At 51.1% G+C, this 18,755-nt stretch overlaps 1 protein-coding gene across 1 annotated transcript in view; it reads right to left on the reverse strand.

The window, feature by feature from the left end:
• The window catches only part of B4GALNT3 (beta-1,4-N-acetyl-galactosaminyltransferase 3), a 95,449-nt gene that overhangs the window by 18,689 nt on the left and 58,005 nt on the right, over positions 1-18,755 (reverse strand). The window contains exons 2-3 of the mRNA XM_055568333.1: positions 4,669-4,772; positions 3,628-3,705 (exon numbers count right to left, since the gene is read on the reverse strand). Coding sequence (XP_055424308.1) covers positions 3,628-3,705; positions 4,669-4,772 — 182 coding nt within the window. The remainder of the gene's footprint in view (positions 1-3,627; positions 3,706-4,668; positions 4,773-18,755) is intronic.

Below are 18,755 nucleotides of genomic sequence, written 5' to 3' on the forward strand. Positions count from 1 at the left end.
CCCATTTCCGAGGATGAGATAATGAGGTCCAACCACACAGGGGAAGATTACTCAGCCAGAAAAAGGAATGAAGTTCTGATACAAACGCTGCCACACAGATGGGCCTTGAAAACGTAATGCTAAGTAACAGAAGCCAGACAAGACGGCCACGTACAGTACAAGTCTCTCTATATGAAGAGAGTCCTCATATAGAGAGAGTCTATCTGAATGGGCAGATCCAGAGAGACAGATTAGACTAGCATTTCCTGGGGGCTGGGGACTGGGGGTAGTGAGGCTATTAGGTGAGGGGTTTCCCTTAGTGGTGACGAAAACCTATTAATATTAAATTGATAGTTATGGATGACCACTCTATGAATATACTAAGCACTATTGACTTGTAACCATTAATTGGGTGAATTATAGGGACTTCCCTTGTGGTCCAGAGGTTAAGAATCCACCTTCCAATGCAGGGGACCCAGGTTCAATCCCTGGTCAGAAAACCAACATCCCATATGCAACTGGAGCAACTAAGCTGGAGTGCTGCAACTAAGACCCATCACTGACAACAAATTCATATTTTTAAAATTATGAGTTACACGGTATATGAACTATATCTCAATAAAACTGTTAGAGGAAAAAAAGGGGTGGGGTAGAGCCTGAGAAGGGAAGTCAGAATCCCAGCCCTCCGGAGAGAGATAACAAGTCACGGAGCCCACGCGACATGACCCGTGGACTCCAACTTGCTTTGATCTGACTCTGTATCCATCACATTTCTTTTCTGTAACGATGTTGGCTTTGTAGGGGGAGCAGAGTAGCAGACAGTGTTCGGTCAGTAGACCGAATACCGACGGTAAGCGAATGCACTGCCATTGAGGTTTGTTAATTAGTGGGGTTTGCTAGTCAGAGTCTCATGATTTTAGCTGACAGGACGGTTTCTGAGGGCAGTTATGTCATGAAGCCCAGCCCGCCAGCTGTCCACTCCCCATCTGAACAGCAGAGCGATGACTAAGCCTGCTGGGCTGGAGAGCCACTTCTGGCCTCTGAGACTCTGAGCTGCCAGCTGAAGGCTGGGGAGGGAAGCTGGTCAAAGAAGAGACCACAGGCAGCCTTCCCATGTTCTGTCCATGCTCACCCACAGGGGAGGGTGGCAGGAGCTATGCCACCTTGCGGAAAGACTGGTCAACCCTTTTGGAAGCCATTGCCCAGAAAGGGATGATAACAGTGCAGCCTGACAGCCCCGGACAGCCAGCAGATGCGCAGTAAAGCACTTCCTGCTGAAACTGTAGGTCCAAAGGCAGGAGACAGGCAAGGAGAGGGAATAGAGGGCCCCACGGAGGGCTAGAGGGGAGGGCCCCACTGCAGCTGGACGACTGCATGTGTGAGGTATCTAAACCATCAGGACCTAAGTGCCCTCATTGATGAAATGAAAAGACTAGATTGGTGATTCCCTGAAGATTCATGAGAGTTGTGAGGAGGATTTTATAAGCCACTTTTTTTTCTTCTTTTTTTTTTTGGCTGCTTTGCGTGGCTTGTAGGATCTTAGTTCCCCCAGCCAGGGACTGAATCCCGGCCCTCGGCAGTGAGAGCATGGAGTCCTAACCACTGGACTGCCAGGGAATTCGCTGTAAAAAGCCACTTTTAATAATAAAATACCAAAGTCAGTGGAAATCAGGCATTTACCACCAAAAGGCTAAACACACTTACTAAAAGATCAACTATTCCTTTAAAAAGTTAACCACATTTTAATCACTATTTACTACTTGTTACTGTTTTCATCGAGATATATATAGATATATCTCCAGAGTTTCCCTGACGGCTCAGTGGTAAAGAATCTGCCCATAATGCGAGAGACGGGGATTCGATCACTGGATTGGGAAGATCCCCTGGAGGAGGAAATGGCAACCCACTTCAGTATTCTTGCCTAGAAAATCCCATGGACAGATGAGCCTGGCAGGCTATAGACCATGGGGTCACAAAGAGTTAGACACAACAGAGCATGCAAGCAGATCATATACATCTCCATCTTTGACTGGCCAAGAAAAGCGGGAAAATTAATGATTAATAAATGCAGACTATGATGTAGTTACAATCTTTCAAAATAATTGATTCATTAAGAAAAATGATCCAAACTGGCCTCAAAGGAGAGAAGGCTGAATCGCTGGACCAGTGGTTTTCACAGTACTATCTCCAGGTGGGGTGGGGCCTAATTACCCGATGATGTCACCTGGTACAGGTATGCCAGTGATGTGATCCACTCTCTCAGGATTTAACCAGAGGCAATTTCACGGTAGATAACCTACCATCATATTTCGAATAACACCACCGCCTTCACTCTCGCCCCGCAGCAAATGGGTGGACTGGAAAGGAAATCACCCAGGCGGTAGAGACCAACCTGTGATAGGTGTGGATGAAGACAACTGGCTGGCCGCCACCACCCGGCCAAGAGAGGCCTGGACAAGTTGCATGGTCCGACGCCCAAATTTAAAATGTTCACCCCCAAATCACTATGCTGCTCTGGAATGTCTGCACAAGCATTTACTCCAGGTAATCTTGTGTCTGTAATAAACCTGCGAGCCTCTGTTTCTATACCAAGAGAAAAAGAATCTGTCCAGTCCAACATAAACAAGAGGTGTGATGATGGTTATGACAATTTTTATTCACACGTTTGACCGCTTCCTATAAAAATTTTCTAAAGCAAGAGTTTCCTAGTATATAGTCCCTCAGTGCACTGGTTTCATAGAGCACCAAAGTTGAATGGAAAAAGGCAGTTTGGGAGGTGAATAAGTTTGGTACGTGTTGGGAGAAATCAAGTCAAATAGAGGATGACAGAACTCAGCATCTTTCATGTACTAACATGTATTTTCAGGAAGTGGATGTCTATAGATTTTAAATCATATTTCACAATGGATTCCTTTCTGACTGGAGTATCTTATGGGACTTAATGGTCCAAGAAAGACAGTTTGGGAAGCCGAATTTTACGACTGGGGACTGGCATAGACATGAAAGTCCCATAGCTTTCTTGAGCTTTACTTTTCTCACCCATAAAATGAGGACACTATGCTGTCCCACTGGGTCATAAAGCTGACAGGTTACATACAAAGCCTGGCACGCGGTAGTACTTTTGTGCTTAGTTGCTCACTCGTGTCCCACTCTGTGTGACCCCACGGACTGTAGCCTGCCAGGTTCCTCTGTCCACAGGATTTTCCAGCAAGCATACTGGAGTGGATTCCAGGGGAATCTTCCCAACCCAGGGATTGAACCTCCTGCATTGGCAGGTGGATTCTTTACCACTGCGCCACCTGGGAAGCCCCTAGGTGAAAAACTTTAATAATAACCACTTCTCTATGTTAGTTAAGGAAGAAAATTCAATGAGCCTGGAACTCTAACTTTTTTCTTCAAATTAGACAACAAAAAACTTTTTTTTTTGGCTGCACTGAGCTGCATGTGGGATCTTAGTTCCCCAACCAGGGATCGAACCCAAACCCCCTACAGTGGATGTGCAGAGTCTTAACCACTGGACCGCCAGGGAAGCCCCTAGATGAAAAACTTTAATAATAACCACTAGAATAAAATGCTCTGTGGCCTCTGGAGTGACCTACTAATATCAACACTGTTTTTTTAACCCTGCCTTTCAAGGAGCAGCCTCACCTCTGAGAGCCAGGGCACCGGCTTATTCCACTTCAGGTAGCTGCTGTTTCCACTCCCACCACGTGCTGAGCCTGGGTCCTGGCAGAACAGAGAAGAATGAACTTGGTGGGAATATGAAGGGGGCAATAGGACCGGGGCCCCTTGAATGTGCCTGAGGGGATGCAGAGGGTCAAGAGACATAGTCCTGCTGTCAGAAGCTTGTCAACTTAAGGACATTCCTATTTCTGGTCCACACACTGTCCCTCACCAACACACCTCCAATGTATACTTCTGGGATGTTTCTGCTTTCCTGACTTTTCTCAGTCTTCCCATACCAAAAGCATTCTTTTCTAATTAGACCAGGCTCTCCTGAGGACAGGGACCCTGCCTCCCTCTTCCTCTACACCCCCTTAGGGTGCAATTCATTTATCCTAACATTTGTCCCCCTGGGGACACCCTAACTCTTCCCTACCCTGTAGGTCCATGGGGTCAGTTAGGCTCTGGTCCAGCCCTGGGGGCAGTATCTATTCTAGGCTCAGAAGCTCAACCTTATGGCTCCAAGCTGAACTGGCCTTGAGTTCCCAAACCCCCACCCAGAGCTGCTTCTGGGGACCAGCAGCCCAAGAAACACTATCAGGAAAATGCTCCATTATTTGCAGCTATTTTCAGGGAGGGGTGTCCGTCTACCACATCATCTGTGACTCTTGGCTGCCAGCATCCGGGATTGTGACTGGAGGACCAGCCCAGTCATCCTAGCAGGAGGCGAGACGTGCTGGTCCTTCCTCCAGCCCCTGCTCTTGCAGAGATGGAGGCCACATCCCTGGACAGCTCAGACTTGGGCATCTTGAAGACATAATAAAGGCTTTGAGGAGGGAAGGCAGGATGGATATCTCTACCCACAAGGTAGGAGAGCCCAGGATGCCAGTCTGCCATCCAGGGCGTCCCTCTGCTCTGCCTCTCCTAACACAGGAAAGTGGAGGATGCCCTCAGGGCTATGTGGGTGGGTGGGTGGGGGACCCGAGTTAAGGCAGCAGCAAGGGGACAGCTGACCCTGCCACGTACCTTGGGGCCCAGCCTCTGGGGACGGTAGAACTGCAGATTCGGGTCCACAGCCGGAATGTTTCTGCTGGCCAGAGCCTTGGCCAGCTCCCTCCAGCTGCCGTACCCTGAGGAGGGGAAAGAGGAAGAGAGGAACAAGGTCAGTATGACCTGAAGACCGCATATATCCGTGAGACTCAGGGCAGGAAAACTGAGGGAATGGTATTCCTTCTGCTGCTCCTCACGGCTGGCTGTGGGGGTGGGGGTGCTGGGAGACAGTTACACCTTGGCCAAGGTCAACATGGCAGAAAGCGAGGACATGAGCTCATCTCCTGTTGGGATTTGCTGTCTTTCCTAAGTCAGAGAGGGAGCCAGGCCGGGTGAAAGCGGAGCTTTGTCCTGCCGCGGTGACCACCACAGGCTGCCTCTCCAGGCCTAATTCGCCCAAAAACCAAGGAAGAGTCTCACAGGACGGTGGAGCTAAGCTTTTTCCCTCCGCAACTTTCCCTCCTCCAAGCCAGGGAGCCGGCGGGGTTGTCTGACTGAGAGGCCCTCCCCCTGCCCACTGCTAGTTGCTGGGCAGCTGGATGGGCCAGAGCTAGGGGTGGGGGCAGGAAAGGGTGATCCAGGACCTGGCGCCCACCAATCGGATCTAGCAACAGCCGGAGTCGTGAGATTCGAGGACCGGCTCCTCCCGGACTGACCAGGAGGCTATGAGCCGGCTGACGCCTGTGCCCTCATGCACAACCTGAGAAGGTCACAGCCACACCACAGTGAGAACGAGGGGACACGCACGCATTCACCATCACGCAGAGGGGCTGCCGAGGATGGGGTGGGAGAGTCAGAATTCAGCCATCAGCACTGATGTCCACGGGGGCCTGGGGCCGCTCCCAGGTGAGCAGGACGGAGACTTTGATATGTGGAAACATGAGCCAGAATCACAGGCTTCCAGGAGCTGGGAGAGGCTTTCAAGACCACCTACTTAGGACCTCCCAGGGGGTCCAGTGGCTGGGACCCTGGGCTCCCAGTGCAGGGGGCCTGGGCTTGATCCCTGGTCAGGGAACTAGATCCCACATGCCACAATTAAAACTCGGTGCAGCCAAGAAAAAAAACAAGACCCCCTAGTCCTCATTTCAGGTGAGGAAATGGAACCCCAGTTATCTGGGCAGCAAACACAGTCGACCTCCTGTCCATGAGGGGTACGTTTAAGACCCCCCCCCAGCAGATATCCTAAAACCACACATAGTATCAAACTACATATATATGCTGTTTATTCCTACACACCTATGATTAAGTTTAATTAGACACGGTGAGAGATTAACAATATGAAAAGTAAAATAGAACAATAATACAGTGTATCGTAATAAAAGTTATATGAGTCACTCTGTCTCAAAATATTTTACTGTACAAAGTGAATGCCTTTGCCATCTTAACTGAGCACTTACTTATCACACACTGAAGCTATAACTTGAGCAGTTTCAGGTTTGACAGCAAAACCAGTACAAATTTCTTTTCCCTTCTTCACAATTTCAGGAGTAGAAGATTTGCTCTTGCTGTAGATCTTAGCAACCTTAGTATATGATTTTTTTTTTCTTTATTAGGTTTCACCTCTTCACTTAAAAGAAGCACTTAAGGGACTTCCCTGGTGGTCCAGTGGTTAAGACTTTGCACTTCCACTACTGGGAGCACAGGTTCGATCCCTGCTCTGGGGAACTAAGATCCCACAGGCCACATGGCGTGGTCAAAAGGAGGCAGCACGTTAAGGCTTCGCTTTGGCAAATTCACATCCCCAGCATTACTACTCTTGCACTTCAGGGACAGTATTAAGTAGAGTAAGAGTCACTCGAACACAAGCAGTGCGATGCTAGGACAGTCTGATTGCCGAGATGGCCACTAGGAGACCAAGGGTGGGATGTGGGGGAGAAAGAGGGTGGCCCACCTCCTGGGCAGGACAGGACTGGACAGTGAGAGATTTCATCACACTGATCAGAACAGCACACAACTGAAAGCTTATGAATCGCTCATTTCTGGAATGTTCAATTTAATATTTTCAGACTGTGGTTGACCCTGGGTAATGGGAACATTAAAAGTGAAGTCATGTCATGGATCGGGGCAACCACTATAGTTCGAACGGAAACCACTTCGCTGCAAAGGTGCAGGAACCTCTGCAACAGCTTCCTCAAGATGCCCCTAGGACAGCGACTTCCCTGGGGGTCCAGTGGCTAAGACTCCATGCTCCCAATGCAGGGGGCCAGGGTTTTATCCCTGGTCAGGGAACTTGATCCCACCTATCGCAACTAAGAGTTCCCATGCTGTAACTAAAGATTCCGTGTATCACAACTAAGACCTAGCACAGCCAAAAAAGCAAATACATAAATGTTTTTTAAATGACCCCCCAGGACACCACAGCGGGTGCTGCATGAGAGTGAGACTGGCATCACTGGCCCCTAGGAGCCAAGAGCTGCCCAGAGGCCGAAGCATCCTAGGACCTCCACACCAGCATTGATAGAGACACCGCCAGCCAAGCAGACACAGAGGAAAGAGCACAGCCCACAAACACAGGCCACAGCAGGTAGACACCAGCATTTTGCCCAGGTGTGTGTGTGAGTGACTCTGGGAGAGGGAGCTGGAAAGTGGGGTGCAGTGGGGGCTTTTCTTGCCCAATTACATTCTGGGGGTGGCCCCTCAGGGTTTCCTTTGCACCTCCAAGGCATGATCTCATCTGAGCCTTGCAGAACCTGGGGAGATGAGCCAGGTCTGATTACCCCACTGCACAGATGGGGAAAGAGACGCCGAGAGCTGAAGGTCACAGAGTCCACTGTTGTTGCAAAGCCAGGGTCAGCCCAGACAGCCTGTCTATCTCACTGGCCAGTCTTTCCTCGTCCAGCCTACATTTTCTCCTGGGGATGCTGTCTGGGGAAGACTGTGGGGAATCTGGCAGGCAGAGGTCTTAGCTGGAGATTGGTGCCCCTGGGTTTCTATGCAGACATTAGCCATCTGCTGCTGTTGTGTTTATTGAGACTTTTGCAGGTTTATCCCACCGCATCAAGGTCTCTGCTGTTTCCATGGCGGGCTAGCTGGCAGGCGGAAACAGGTCATACTAGTTCAACGCAGAGAGATGTTTTAGGGAAGCAGGATTCTGGGGCTGGTGATGTGAGATGAGGACAGGGGAGGGGGGCAAAAGGAGGAAGAATGTTCCGGAGCTGGTCCTGACTTTCTGCACGAGCTCACAGGAGAGATGCTTGTCCCCCACTAACCCCGCTCAGACACCACTAATGATGGAGCCCCGTCTCTGCCTAGGCCCCGGGGGCTCTGGGTTAGTGGCTGGGGCAGGGGGCCTAGGGGACATGTGATTCACACCGTGGGAGGGGAGGGTGGACAGGCACTGCCTTGTCTCTGCCTGGGGACGATTGGGTCACCTGTTCCTTGACTCTGTGCGGTGACTGAAGACCATCTCCTTGTAGACACAGGCATGAGAACACAACTCTGAAAACACAATGCACCACATTCTCACACACAGGGGTTCCTGTGTGTCTCACACCCACATTCTTTCCCAGACTTGTCTTCAGTTCCAGCCAAATTCTCTGGCTCCTGGAAGTCACACAGAAGGCGAGATGACTTGCCCTGTGGTCAATGGACTCTCACTGTGATCTCATCGTGCCCTGTCCTTGTGTTTGCTGGGAAGGGACAAGGAACACCTGCTCCTGGACCAAACTCTGGATGGGCTCCTCTGAGCTCTCTTTTTGACTAGGCCTTGTCCCTGGGCCCTGTCCTTGGCCTGCCCCACCCAGGTTTTAGGAAGAATCCTGTTAAGTCTGCTTACAGAATTCCCCCTATCCTTGATAGTTGAACCTGATAGGTAGCCAGGGTCCTGTTAGGCTTTGCTGGCAAGAATCCCCCAGCCTGATGGCTCCTCCTGGTCACTTCCCATCCGCTGACCCCTCACTCTGCCTATGCGCTGTGAATCCCCGGCTGCCTTTGCTGTCTTTGCAACTGAGCTTAGCTCTATACCATGGTCTTTCTCCCATACTGTGACAGTTTCGAGTTCAATCTGTCTGTCACCTTTAACTTGTGCCTGGCTCTACTTCTGTCTCTCTTTTTTAAAAAAGTATTTATTTACTTTAATTGGAGGATAATTACTTTACAATATTGTGATGGGTTTTGCCATACATCAGTATGAATCATGTATGAATGTATGAATCATGTATGAACAGGCATATATGTGTCTCCTCCATCCTCAACACCCCTCCCACCTCCCTCCCTGCCCTATCCCTCTAGGTTGTCCCAAAGCACCAGCTTTGGGTGCCCAGCATCATACACCAAACTCGCATGGGTCATCTATTTTACATATGGTAATATGCCAGGAGAAATATCAATAACCTCGGATATGCAGATGACACCACCCTTATGGCAGAAAGCAAAGAACAAAAGAGCCTTTTGATAAAAGTGAAAGAGGAGACTGAAAAAGTTGGCTTAAAGCTCAACATTCAGAAAACTAAGATCATGGCATCCGGTCCCATCACTTGATGGCAAATAGATGGGGAAACAGTGGAACAGTGGCTGACTTTATTTTTTGGGCTCCAAAATTACTGCAGATGGTGATTGCAGCCATGAAATTAAAATACGCTTGCTCCTTGGAAGGAAAGTTATAACCAACCTAGACAACATATTAAAAAGCAGAGACATTACTTTGCCAACAAAGGTACGTCTAGCCAAGGCTATGGTTTTTCCAGTGGTCATGTATGGATGTGAGAGTTGGACTATAAAGAAAGCTGAGCGCCTAAGAATTGATGCTTTTGAACTGTGGTGTTGGAGAAGACTCTTGAGAGTCCCTTGGACTGCAAGGATATCCAACCAGTCCATCCTAAAGGAGACCAGTCCTGGGTATTCATTGGAAGGACTGATGTTGAAGCTGAAACTCCAATGCTTTGGCCATCTGATGGGAAGAGCTGACTCATTGGAAAAGACCCTGATGCTGGGAAAGATTGAAGACAGGAGGAGAAGGATGACAGAGGATGAGATGGCTGGATGGCATCACCGACATGATGGACATGGGTTTGGGTGGACTCCGGGAGTTGGTGATGGACAGGGAGGCCTGGCGTGCTGCAGTTCATGGGGTCACAAAGAGTCAGACACGACTGAGCGACTGAACTGAACTGATGCTGGGAAAGATTGAGGGCAGGAGGAAAAGAGGACAACAGAGGATGAGATAGTTGGATGGCATCACCGACTCAATGGACATGAGTTTGGGTAGGCTCCGGGAGTTGGTGATGGACAGGGAGGCCTGGTGTGCTGCAGTTCATGAGGTCGCAAAGAGTTGGACACGACTGAGCGACTGAACTGAACTGAATGTGTATATCTCAATGCTATTCTCTCCTCCCACCCTCTCCTCCCACTGAGTCCAAAAGTCTGGGGACACCAACAAGTGTCTCCTTTGCTTCTTTTTTTTTCTTTGGCTGCACTGCATGGCATGCAGGATCTTAGTTCCCTGACCAGGGATCAAACCTGCATCCTCTGCAGTGGAAGTGTGGAGTCTTAATCATTGGACTGCCAGGGAAGTCCCTTTATTTCTCTTTAAAAGAGGGTAAGAGGTGGGTTTCCCAGTGAACAAGGACAAATACACTGAGGGGAGGGGAGGCCAGTGGTTAAACCTAACTGGGCCCTGCCTGGGTCACAGACACAGGGCCCCATTAGGTACATGGCTTTGAAATACCTGGAGCGAGACAGTCAACAGCCCAGGTTAGCAATTCAAGGAGCAGGAAATGCTCTTTGCAGATGTCACAGTATGGAAAAGACAAGAAGGCTCTGGAGTCAGAAAGGTGTCTCTGGCTTTTCTCCATGAGAAACGGTGGTCGGATCGCATGAGCAACTAGCTGAAGCTCTTTGGCCTGGTTTCCTCCCCCGGCTGGTGGGGGTGATGACACCTGCCCCACAGGAATGCCACGAGGAGCCAGTGATGTCCGTCAGGCCTGGTGTGCGGCTGGACACAGTTAACACTCCTTCCTCCAACAACAGCTGCTGAAGACATGAACTCAGCCACTTCAGAATGTTGCAAACTACAGACAGCCAGTGGCTGCTGTCTCCTCTCCGTACAGAGCAGGCAGACTGCAGGCCAGCAGTGACTCTGTGGTAAGGGTACAGACAGTCTCCTCTCTGCTGCGTGGCTGCTCCCTGCACCCCTCCACCTATTCCCCCCTACCCTCCACCCCTGTTAATATTCACTGAGTCCATAGTAGGCATCAGGCACTGTGCGGGGCTTTTCCTGTGTTCCCTCTGCTCGTAGAGTCCTCAGCCCTGATCAGCCTCTCTGCAGGGACCAGGAGCTAAAGAATGTGCCAATTCAACTACTGACATTTGTCACCTGCCCTCAGCTAAGTGAACTCCCACTCCCGGCCAGAGTGCCAGCTGCCAGGGCCTGTCTCTCCTGCACCAGGTGTCACATTTGTGCCAGGAGACAGACACCCCGATCTCAGGTGACAGACAAACACCAACAACGGGCCTCACATTCGGGCCTCACATTCTGCCCTCACAGATCTGGGCTATCAAGTTCAGCATCAGCCCCTAAGCTGCCAACACCCCTCCCCTGCACAGCATGGACTCTTCAAAGGCCTAGAGATCATCTCTTCATCTCTTTGGTGAAAATACGGCATATGCGCAGCCCACGGTCCTTTATTATCTTTTTTTTTTCCCCAAAAAAACTCTCATGTGCATTATTTCACTGAATCCTCACCACCTCCCTGTGAACTGTCATCTTCCTTAGAGATGAAAGGACACAAAAGTGAAGTCACACAGTGAATAAGATCGTCCGTGTAAAGGACTCGGTGTCTGGAACACAACAAGCAGTTAACACATTGCAGCTCAATATTTCAACATTGGTCACGTGTTGCTCAGTTGTGTCTGACTCTTTGCAACCCCGTGGACCGTAACCCTCCAGGCTCTTCTTGGACACGACTGAGGTGACTTAGCACACATGCACTTTTGGCAGATCTGAAACTTGCATTCGTTTCTCCTGGTCTCTGGTCTGAGTTTCTTGCTGGTATTGTCACGTGGTCCGCAGAGATGTTCCCATGAGGGAGAGAGGCAGCTCCTGGCTGCTCAGACAGATCTGGTCGTTGGTGAAGGTTCAGCTGATGGACTGGACATGGGGAGAGGAATCAAGAATGACTCAGAGGGAACCCTCTTGCACCATCAGTGGGAATGCAAACCACTATGGAAAACAGTATGGAGGTTCCCTTGAAAAAACCAACCACAGTACTCCCTTGAGTGAAGTTGCTAAGTTGTGTCTGACTCTTTGCTACCCCGTGAACTGTAGCCCACCAGGCTCCTCTGTCCATGGGATTTTCCAGGCAAGAATACTGGAGTGGGTTGCCATTTCCTTCTCCAGGGGATCTTCCCAACGCAGGGATCGAACCCAGGTCTCACGCATTGCAGGCAGATGCTTTAACCTCTGACCCACCAGGGAAGTCCTCCCATATGACCATATGACAGTACTCCCGTATGACCCAGCAATCCCACGACTGGGCATATATCCCGAGAAAACCACGATTCAGAAGGACACATGTACCCCAGTGTTTACTGCAGCTTCATCTACCATAGCCAGGATATGGAAAGAACCTAAATATCCAATGACAGATAAATGGTTAAAAAAGATGCGGTTCACAAACACAATGGAATAGTACCCAGCCACTGAAAGGAATGAAATAGGGTCATTTGCAGAGACGTGGATGGACCTAGAGTCTGTCATATAGAATGAAGTAAGTCTGAAAGAGAAAAAAAATATATCCTATATTAATACATATACGAGGAATCTAGAGAAATGGCACAGATGAACTTACTTGCAGGGCAGGCCTAGAGACGCAGATGCAGAGAACGGTCTTGCAGACACAGCAGGGGAAGGGGAGGATGGGACACAGGGACAGAGCAGCGCGGCGTGTGCACGACCACGTGTAAAACAGAGCTAGTGGGGAGCTGCTGTATGGCACAGGGAGCTCAGCCTGGCGCTCTGTGATGCCCTAGAGGGGTGGGAAGGGGGGTGCGGAGGGAGGGAGGCTCAGGAGGGAGCGGATTACAGGTATATATATATATATATATATATGGCTGATTCACTTCCTTGTACAGCAGAAACTAACACAATATTGTAAACAATTAAATTCCAGTTTTAAAAAATGATTCCGGATTTGCACCCTGGCAGTTGGAAAACTGGAGTTGCCATCCCTGAGATGGGGAGGACGGGAGTCAAAGGAGAGGGGCAAGCATGGCGGGGGGTGTGCATCCGGCAGGCAGGGGTGATGGACCACCTCCGGCCTGGGCAGGGCCGCACTGTAATGGGCTGGCGTCTGCCCTGAGCTAAGATACACTTTGTAAGACGGGAAGGCCTGAGCCTCGAGGGTCGCAGGAAGGCGGGGCTGAAGGACGAGCCAGGAGGGCGGGTAAAGGACCCAAAGACCCGAGGTGAACACAGACGATTTGCTAAGAAGCTCAGCATCTGTACAGAGACAAGGTGATGAACCCTGGAGGAGCCAAGCAGAGAAAGAGCCCTCGTCCCACCGGAGAACAGCAGGCTGTCCAGGGGATGGGAGGTCGTGACGCCTGGGCACGGCTCCACCAAGGCTGGGAACCAGCACTGCTTCCCGGGACCAGAAAGCAAGACTGACTCTGACCTTGGCGTGCACCTGAGGGCCAGTCACATGGGCCCTGCAGAGCAAAGCTGCTGTGGCTGGACGCCAGCAGGCCCCGGGCGCCACCAGAAACCCAAGGTGGCACAGACAGCCAGGGGTGGAGCCAGGGACTGTCACCTGGGAGAGAGTCTCAGACGGCAAAGACACTGCCTTTCCTTTCCAGTCGTGACACCCCGGGGACCTGATGCAAGAGGAACGATTATTACTGCAACCTTAGCATGTACGGGTCATACACGTACTTATGTTTATGGTAAAAGAAATATAGATGACTCTATTCAGGACAACAAGCCTAGAGGAAAACAGGGCTTAGAGGACAAAAACCTCACTGAAGTCACAGGGATAGCAGGTAGGGTTTGAACCCTGAATCCTAAATTCCACGCTCTCTAGGGGACACACTTGAGAATCTGATCCAATTCTGCCACCACCATCACCATCGCTTCTTACTCACCCCCACACCTCCCCCACTAGCTCCCCGCCCCTCCAATTTAGCCAGTAACACCTCCCCAAACAAGCCCCAAAATAGCCATGCCTGCTTGCTTAGTTGCTCAGTCGTGTCTGATTATTTGCGACCCCAGGCTCTTCTGTCCATGGGGATTCTCCAGGCATGAATATGGTAGTGGGTAGCCATTCCCTTCTCCAGGGGATCTTCCCAACCCAGGTCTCCCACATTGCAGACAGAGCCACCTCGTGGCACTGAGCCACCAGGGAAGCCTAAGAATAATAGAGTGATGGCCTATCCCTTCTCCAGGGGATCTCCCTGGCCCAGGGACTGAACTGGGGTCTCCTGCATTGTAGGCGGATTCTTTACCATCTGAGCTACCAGGGAAGCCCAGAAAGACCCAAACAACCCCGAAGAGCTGGAAAACTGGACAGAAAGCATCTGCACACAGGCCTGCTACCCTTGCCCTGGTCTCTGAGCCTCGTGCTTCTCAACACAAGGGCAAGCCATGCAGCAGCCATGGGTCATGCTCTCTCGGAGCTCAGGTGTACGGATGGGAAGGGGGTATGGGATGGGAGATGCGTGGGGCCCCAAAGTCTCCCCAGACCCTCTGATTTGATAAGCAGAGATACAGGAAGGGCCCCAAAGAGCCTCTTCCCCTCCCCACCTGCCGCCCGCTCCAGATGCTGTGCTCAGAGTCAAACAGCCAGCTGCCCCCTCCTCCCTGCCGAGCTAGCTTCTCACCACCCCCAGCATCCCGCCGAACCAACTGAACCAGCCGGGAGCTGCTGCGGGGCCTGGATGAGCAGGGTAGGTGGGGGCTTGCCAACCAGACACCAGGGACTGTCCCTACCGCCCTACCTGGGCTGCCTGAGGGGACCCAAAGGGGGCGATGGAGCTGTGCAGGGACATGCTGGGCACTTTAGCCCTGCTGCCATGTCCTGCTCACCTGGACTCCCAGATCTGAGTGAAAGGCTCTAAGGGGATGGATAAAGCAAGGAGACGGAGGGAGGGAGCAAATGCCCTTTGTCTTCTGTGCTCTGCTTGGGGAGCACAGGATGTACCTGCACACAGACCCGCCCTGTAACTTTCTGCCACCCTCCAGCCATGGACTGACCCACATCGACCTCCCTGAAGGTCTGGCCAGGCCCCAGGGCACCTCCGGGACATTGTCATCATCACCATCACCGTGACAAAGGAAAAAACAGAACTGACAACCTTTCAGGCCCTTGGGTACACGTCCAGGTCTATACAGCACAGTCACAGCTACACACACAGTTCTGTCTGGGGGAGTTTTGACAAAGACGCTTGATGAAATATGATGGTTTCTGGAAAATCTAAAGGTAACAGGGTCCGGGGGGCCTCCCAGGTGGTGATAGTGGTAAAGAACCTGCCTGCCAATTCAGAAGACGTAAAAGACTTGGATTTGATCCCTGGGTCAGGAAGATCCCCTGGAGGAGGGAATGGCTACCCACTCCAGTACTCTCGCCTGGGAAATCCCACGAACAGAGGAGCCTGGCGGGCTACAGTCCATGGGGTCACAAAGAGTCAGAGACAACTGAAGCAGCTCAGCACACGGACACACAACAGGGTCCAGGGTTTCTAAAACGGGCCCAGACCCACTTAACTTGGGTGGGTGGACATGGACGAGGACTCCTCAGGTGAGACTGTCTTGTCCAGTCATCCCTCCTGACTGGGACACAGACCAGCTTCTAAACGTGAAGAAGCAGAGGGACAATCCTTTCCTGTCTTGGAGAAAAGCGGGAGTTCAGAGGTGGTCAAGGGTAAGCAGTCGGCAGACTGGGAAGAGCATGAATCAATGAACCAACCAATCCCCAGGCATTTACTGAGCACCTGTTATATCCTTGGAGCTCAGCTAAGTGTTGCGATGGAGAAAAAGGTAGAAGTGGAGTCTTTCTCATCCCTCACTCAAGGTGCACTTGGGATGGACGTCGTGTGAATGAAGGGACTGATGTGTCTGTGGCCTCCTGTGCCTGCTCTGGGCTCGGGCCCCACCCCACGCAGGGTGAGCACAAGCAGACGACAGACACGTGCATGCTGGGGAGCTGGGTTCACGGGAGCTAATGGCATGATCCTGTGACTATCTCCCAGACTTGCGGGAACCTCAGACAAAGTGCTCTACTAACATTTCTTGGGATCAGAGAACCAGTCTCTAGGATCCCAGAGTTCAAGAGAGGCAACACAGACAGAAGAAAACCCTGGAGTCAGCCCAGCAGACAGGACCTCCCTGAAGACCTGATGTGGCCCACGGAAGCCCTGGCGTTTGGAGCCACCATGGGCTCTAGGCACTTGGGCTTCTGTAGTTGTGGTGCATGGGCTTAACTGTGCCATGGCATGTAGATCTTCCCAGATCAGGGATTGAACCTACGTCTCCTGCATTGGCAGGCAGATTCTTTACCACTGAACCACCAGGGAAGTCCCGGCTCATTGTTAAAAAATATTTCCTAACAAGTATCCTTTGTTTGTTGAGTGGGAAAACAACAGAATCCAAAGGAAGGAGGAAGAGAGAGGAACCCTGAGGCTAAGACAGTTTTCAAGGTCCATGGAGGGACTTGGTTTGGTACCTGGAGCCAAGGATACGCAGGCCCCTCCCCCCAGGTGTCTCCGCTGAAAACAACAACTCTTTCAAGCATCTCGCTTCTCTCTTCTCCATCAGCCTGAGGGCAAGGAAGATGCAGGGTCTGACCTGAAGGGCTGCCAGCTGCTGGGGGGAAGGTCTGATGGAGCTGACTTGCCAAAGTCAAGCTGAGGTTGTTGTAACCTGTCCTGGGAAGGAAAGCAAAGAGTGGGGAAGAAGGGCATGCCCACAGCTGCTCTGGTCTCCAACGGAGAACCTGGGGCCTGCATTCCTTGTGCCCGGAATATCACCCAAGGGTGATACCACACTTAGGATGGAGGCCATCGCCACGTGCTATCCCCAGCCCCGAGCTGGCATCCCATACCATCCAGATCCATCCATGGGATCCATCAGATCAGAGCTCTCTTATCTGTCTTATCCCGATCTCTCTTATCCCGATCCTATTGAAGAGGAAAAGTTAAAATTTTACATAACGTCCTGCTCGTTCTGCCTCTGAAACTCAGCTTGCTCCTTATAAAGTCTGGATCATGTAGGTCACCTAGTCTCAGAAAGTGGGGACTTAACAATACTAGGAACTGGAGATTATCTCAGCCACCCTTGTCCTGCTCTTTGAAATTGTCCAGCCCTGAAAGCCTGCTTAATCACGCCTGTCTGGTTAAAGGTTAGGCATCCCCTTCCCCATCTTGACTGCTGTTCCCAACCGTGAAACCCCTTAGCTTAAACAAGTGTATTAGCAGCTAGTGTTGCCCACTATTGTAGGTCTATAAAAACTCTGTAACCCCTTTGTTCAGGGCTCAGAGCTTGGGCTGTTAACTCCTCTGAGCCCACTGGTGTAATAAACCTGAGTTTCCAACTCTCTGAATGTGGTGCTTGGTTTCTCAATTACTGGTTTCTGCAACACTATGAGTCGTGTTCACCTTGCTGACGGGTCACAGAGACCCACAGCCTAGTTAACGGACTTGCCTAACAATGTCAAAGAGGAGCCTGGGTAAGCCCAGGCTAGAGCCAAGGGCTCAATGCTCACCACATCACAGCACCATACTCACCTGTGGCTGTGGGATTCAGTGGGCTACAGGGAGCCTGGGTGGGGGAGGACCTGGCTGCACCCACTCTGGAAGAGGGCCGACCATTAGCACCATGCTGGCAGGAACCAGGTCTCATTATTATATTCCCACCATGTAAATCGGTTGGAATTAGAATTACCATGCTACTTCCTGTCTCTATGAATCTGACCATTGGACATCTCATTTAAGTAGAATCATACAATATTTGACCTTCTTTCACTTAATGTTTTCAAGGTTCATCCACATGGTATCATGTGTCAGAATTTCCTTCCTTGTGCAGGCTGGACCACATCCCATCGTATGGATGGACCACATTTTGTTTCTCTGTTCATCTGCTGATGGACATCTGGGTCATATCTACCTTCGGCCACTGTGCTCTGAACACGGGTGGGCAAGTGTAGGTTCCAATCCCTGCCTTCTTTCCGGAAGGCACTGTCTTTTAAACTGCTAAAAATGGATTCTCCCGGCAGCACAGAGGATAAGAATCCACCTGCCAAGTCAGGGGATGCAGGTTCAAACCCTGGCCCGGGAAGATTCCACATGTTGAGGAGCAAAGAAGTCCCTATGTCACAACTTCTGAGCCAAAGCTATAGAGCCTGTAAGCTGCAACGACTTAAGCCTGCACGCTCTAGGGCCCACGAGCCACAACTATGGAAGCCCACGCTCGTAGACCCCCATGCTCTGCAACGAGAGAAGACACGGTAATGAGAAGTTCGCGCACCACACCTAGAGATTAGCCCTCCGCTCATCGTAACTAGAGAAGGACCTCGTGCAGCAACAAAACCAGTGCAGCCAGAAAGAAATACTAAAAGAAAACCCACTCTCTTAAACTGCCTAAATGTTTGTCTGTTCTTCCAGAGACAGGCCAGGGGGCGGGGATCAGGCTGCCACCCTCATGGTAGAGACACGGTGGGAACCTCATGTTCACCTGAGAGTCGCCTCCCCGGTGACAGGTTAGGAGGGGGAACAGAACTTCCAAGTGGACCCAGGATGGGCCCTCCTCAGGGACAGTGACGTCCTAGTCCACCAGCCTGTGTGGAAACAAGCAACTTCAATACAACCCAGCCTCAGAGAGAGGCGACATTGCCTGGGCCCCTGGAACTGCAGCCCAGTGCCAACAGCAGTCCACAAACTGGTCCTCAGGGAGACAGGTACGGAGGCTCAGAGCAAGCATTATGAACCCGTGAGTGCAAGCTGAGGTTTCTGTAACATCAACATAGTACAGGGGGTGGAGGCCATCTGGGCTGTCTTGAACTCCCCCGGAAGTCGCATGGGCTGCAAGCCGCATACTGTAATATGTAACGTGGCCACAACGGAGATGGGTTGGGAGC

Source organism: Bubalus kerabau, chromosome 1, assembly GCF_029407905.1.
Source record: "Bubalus kerabau isolate K-KA32 ecotype Philippines breed swamp buffalo chromosome 1, PCC_UOA_SB_1v2, whole genome shotgun sequence".
Lineage (NCBI taxonomy): Eukaryota > Metazoa > Chordata > Mammalia > Artiodactyla > Bovidae > Bubalus > Bubalus kerabau.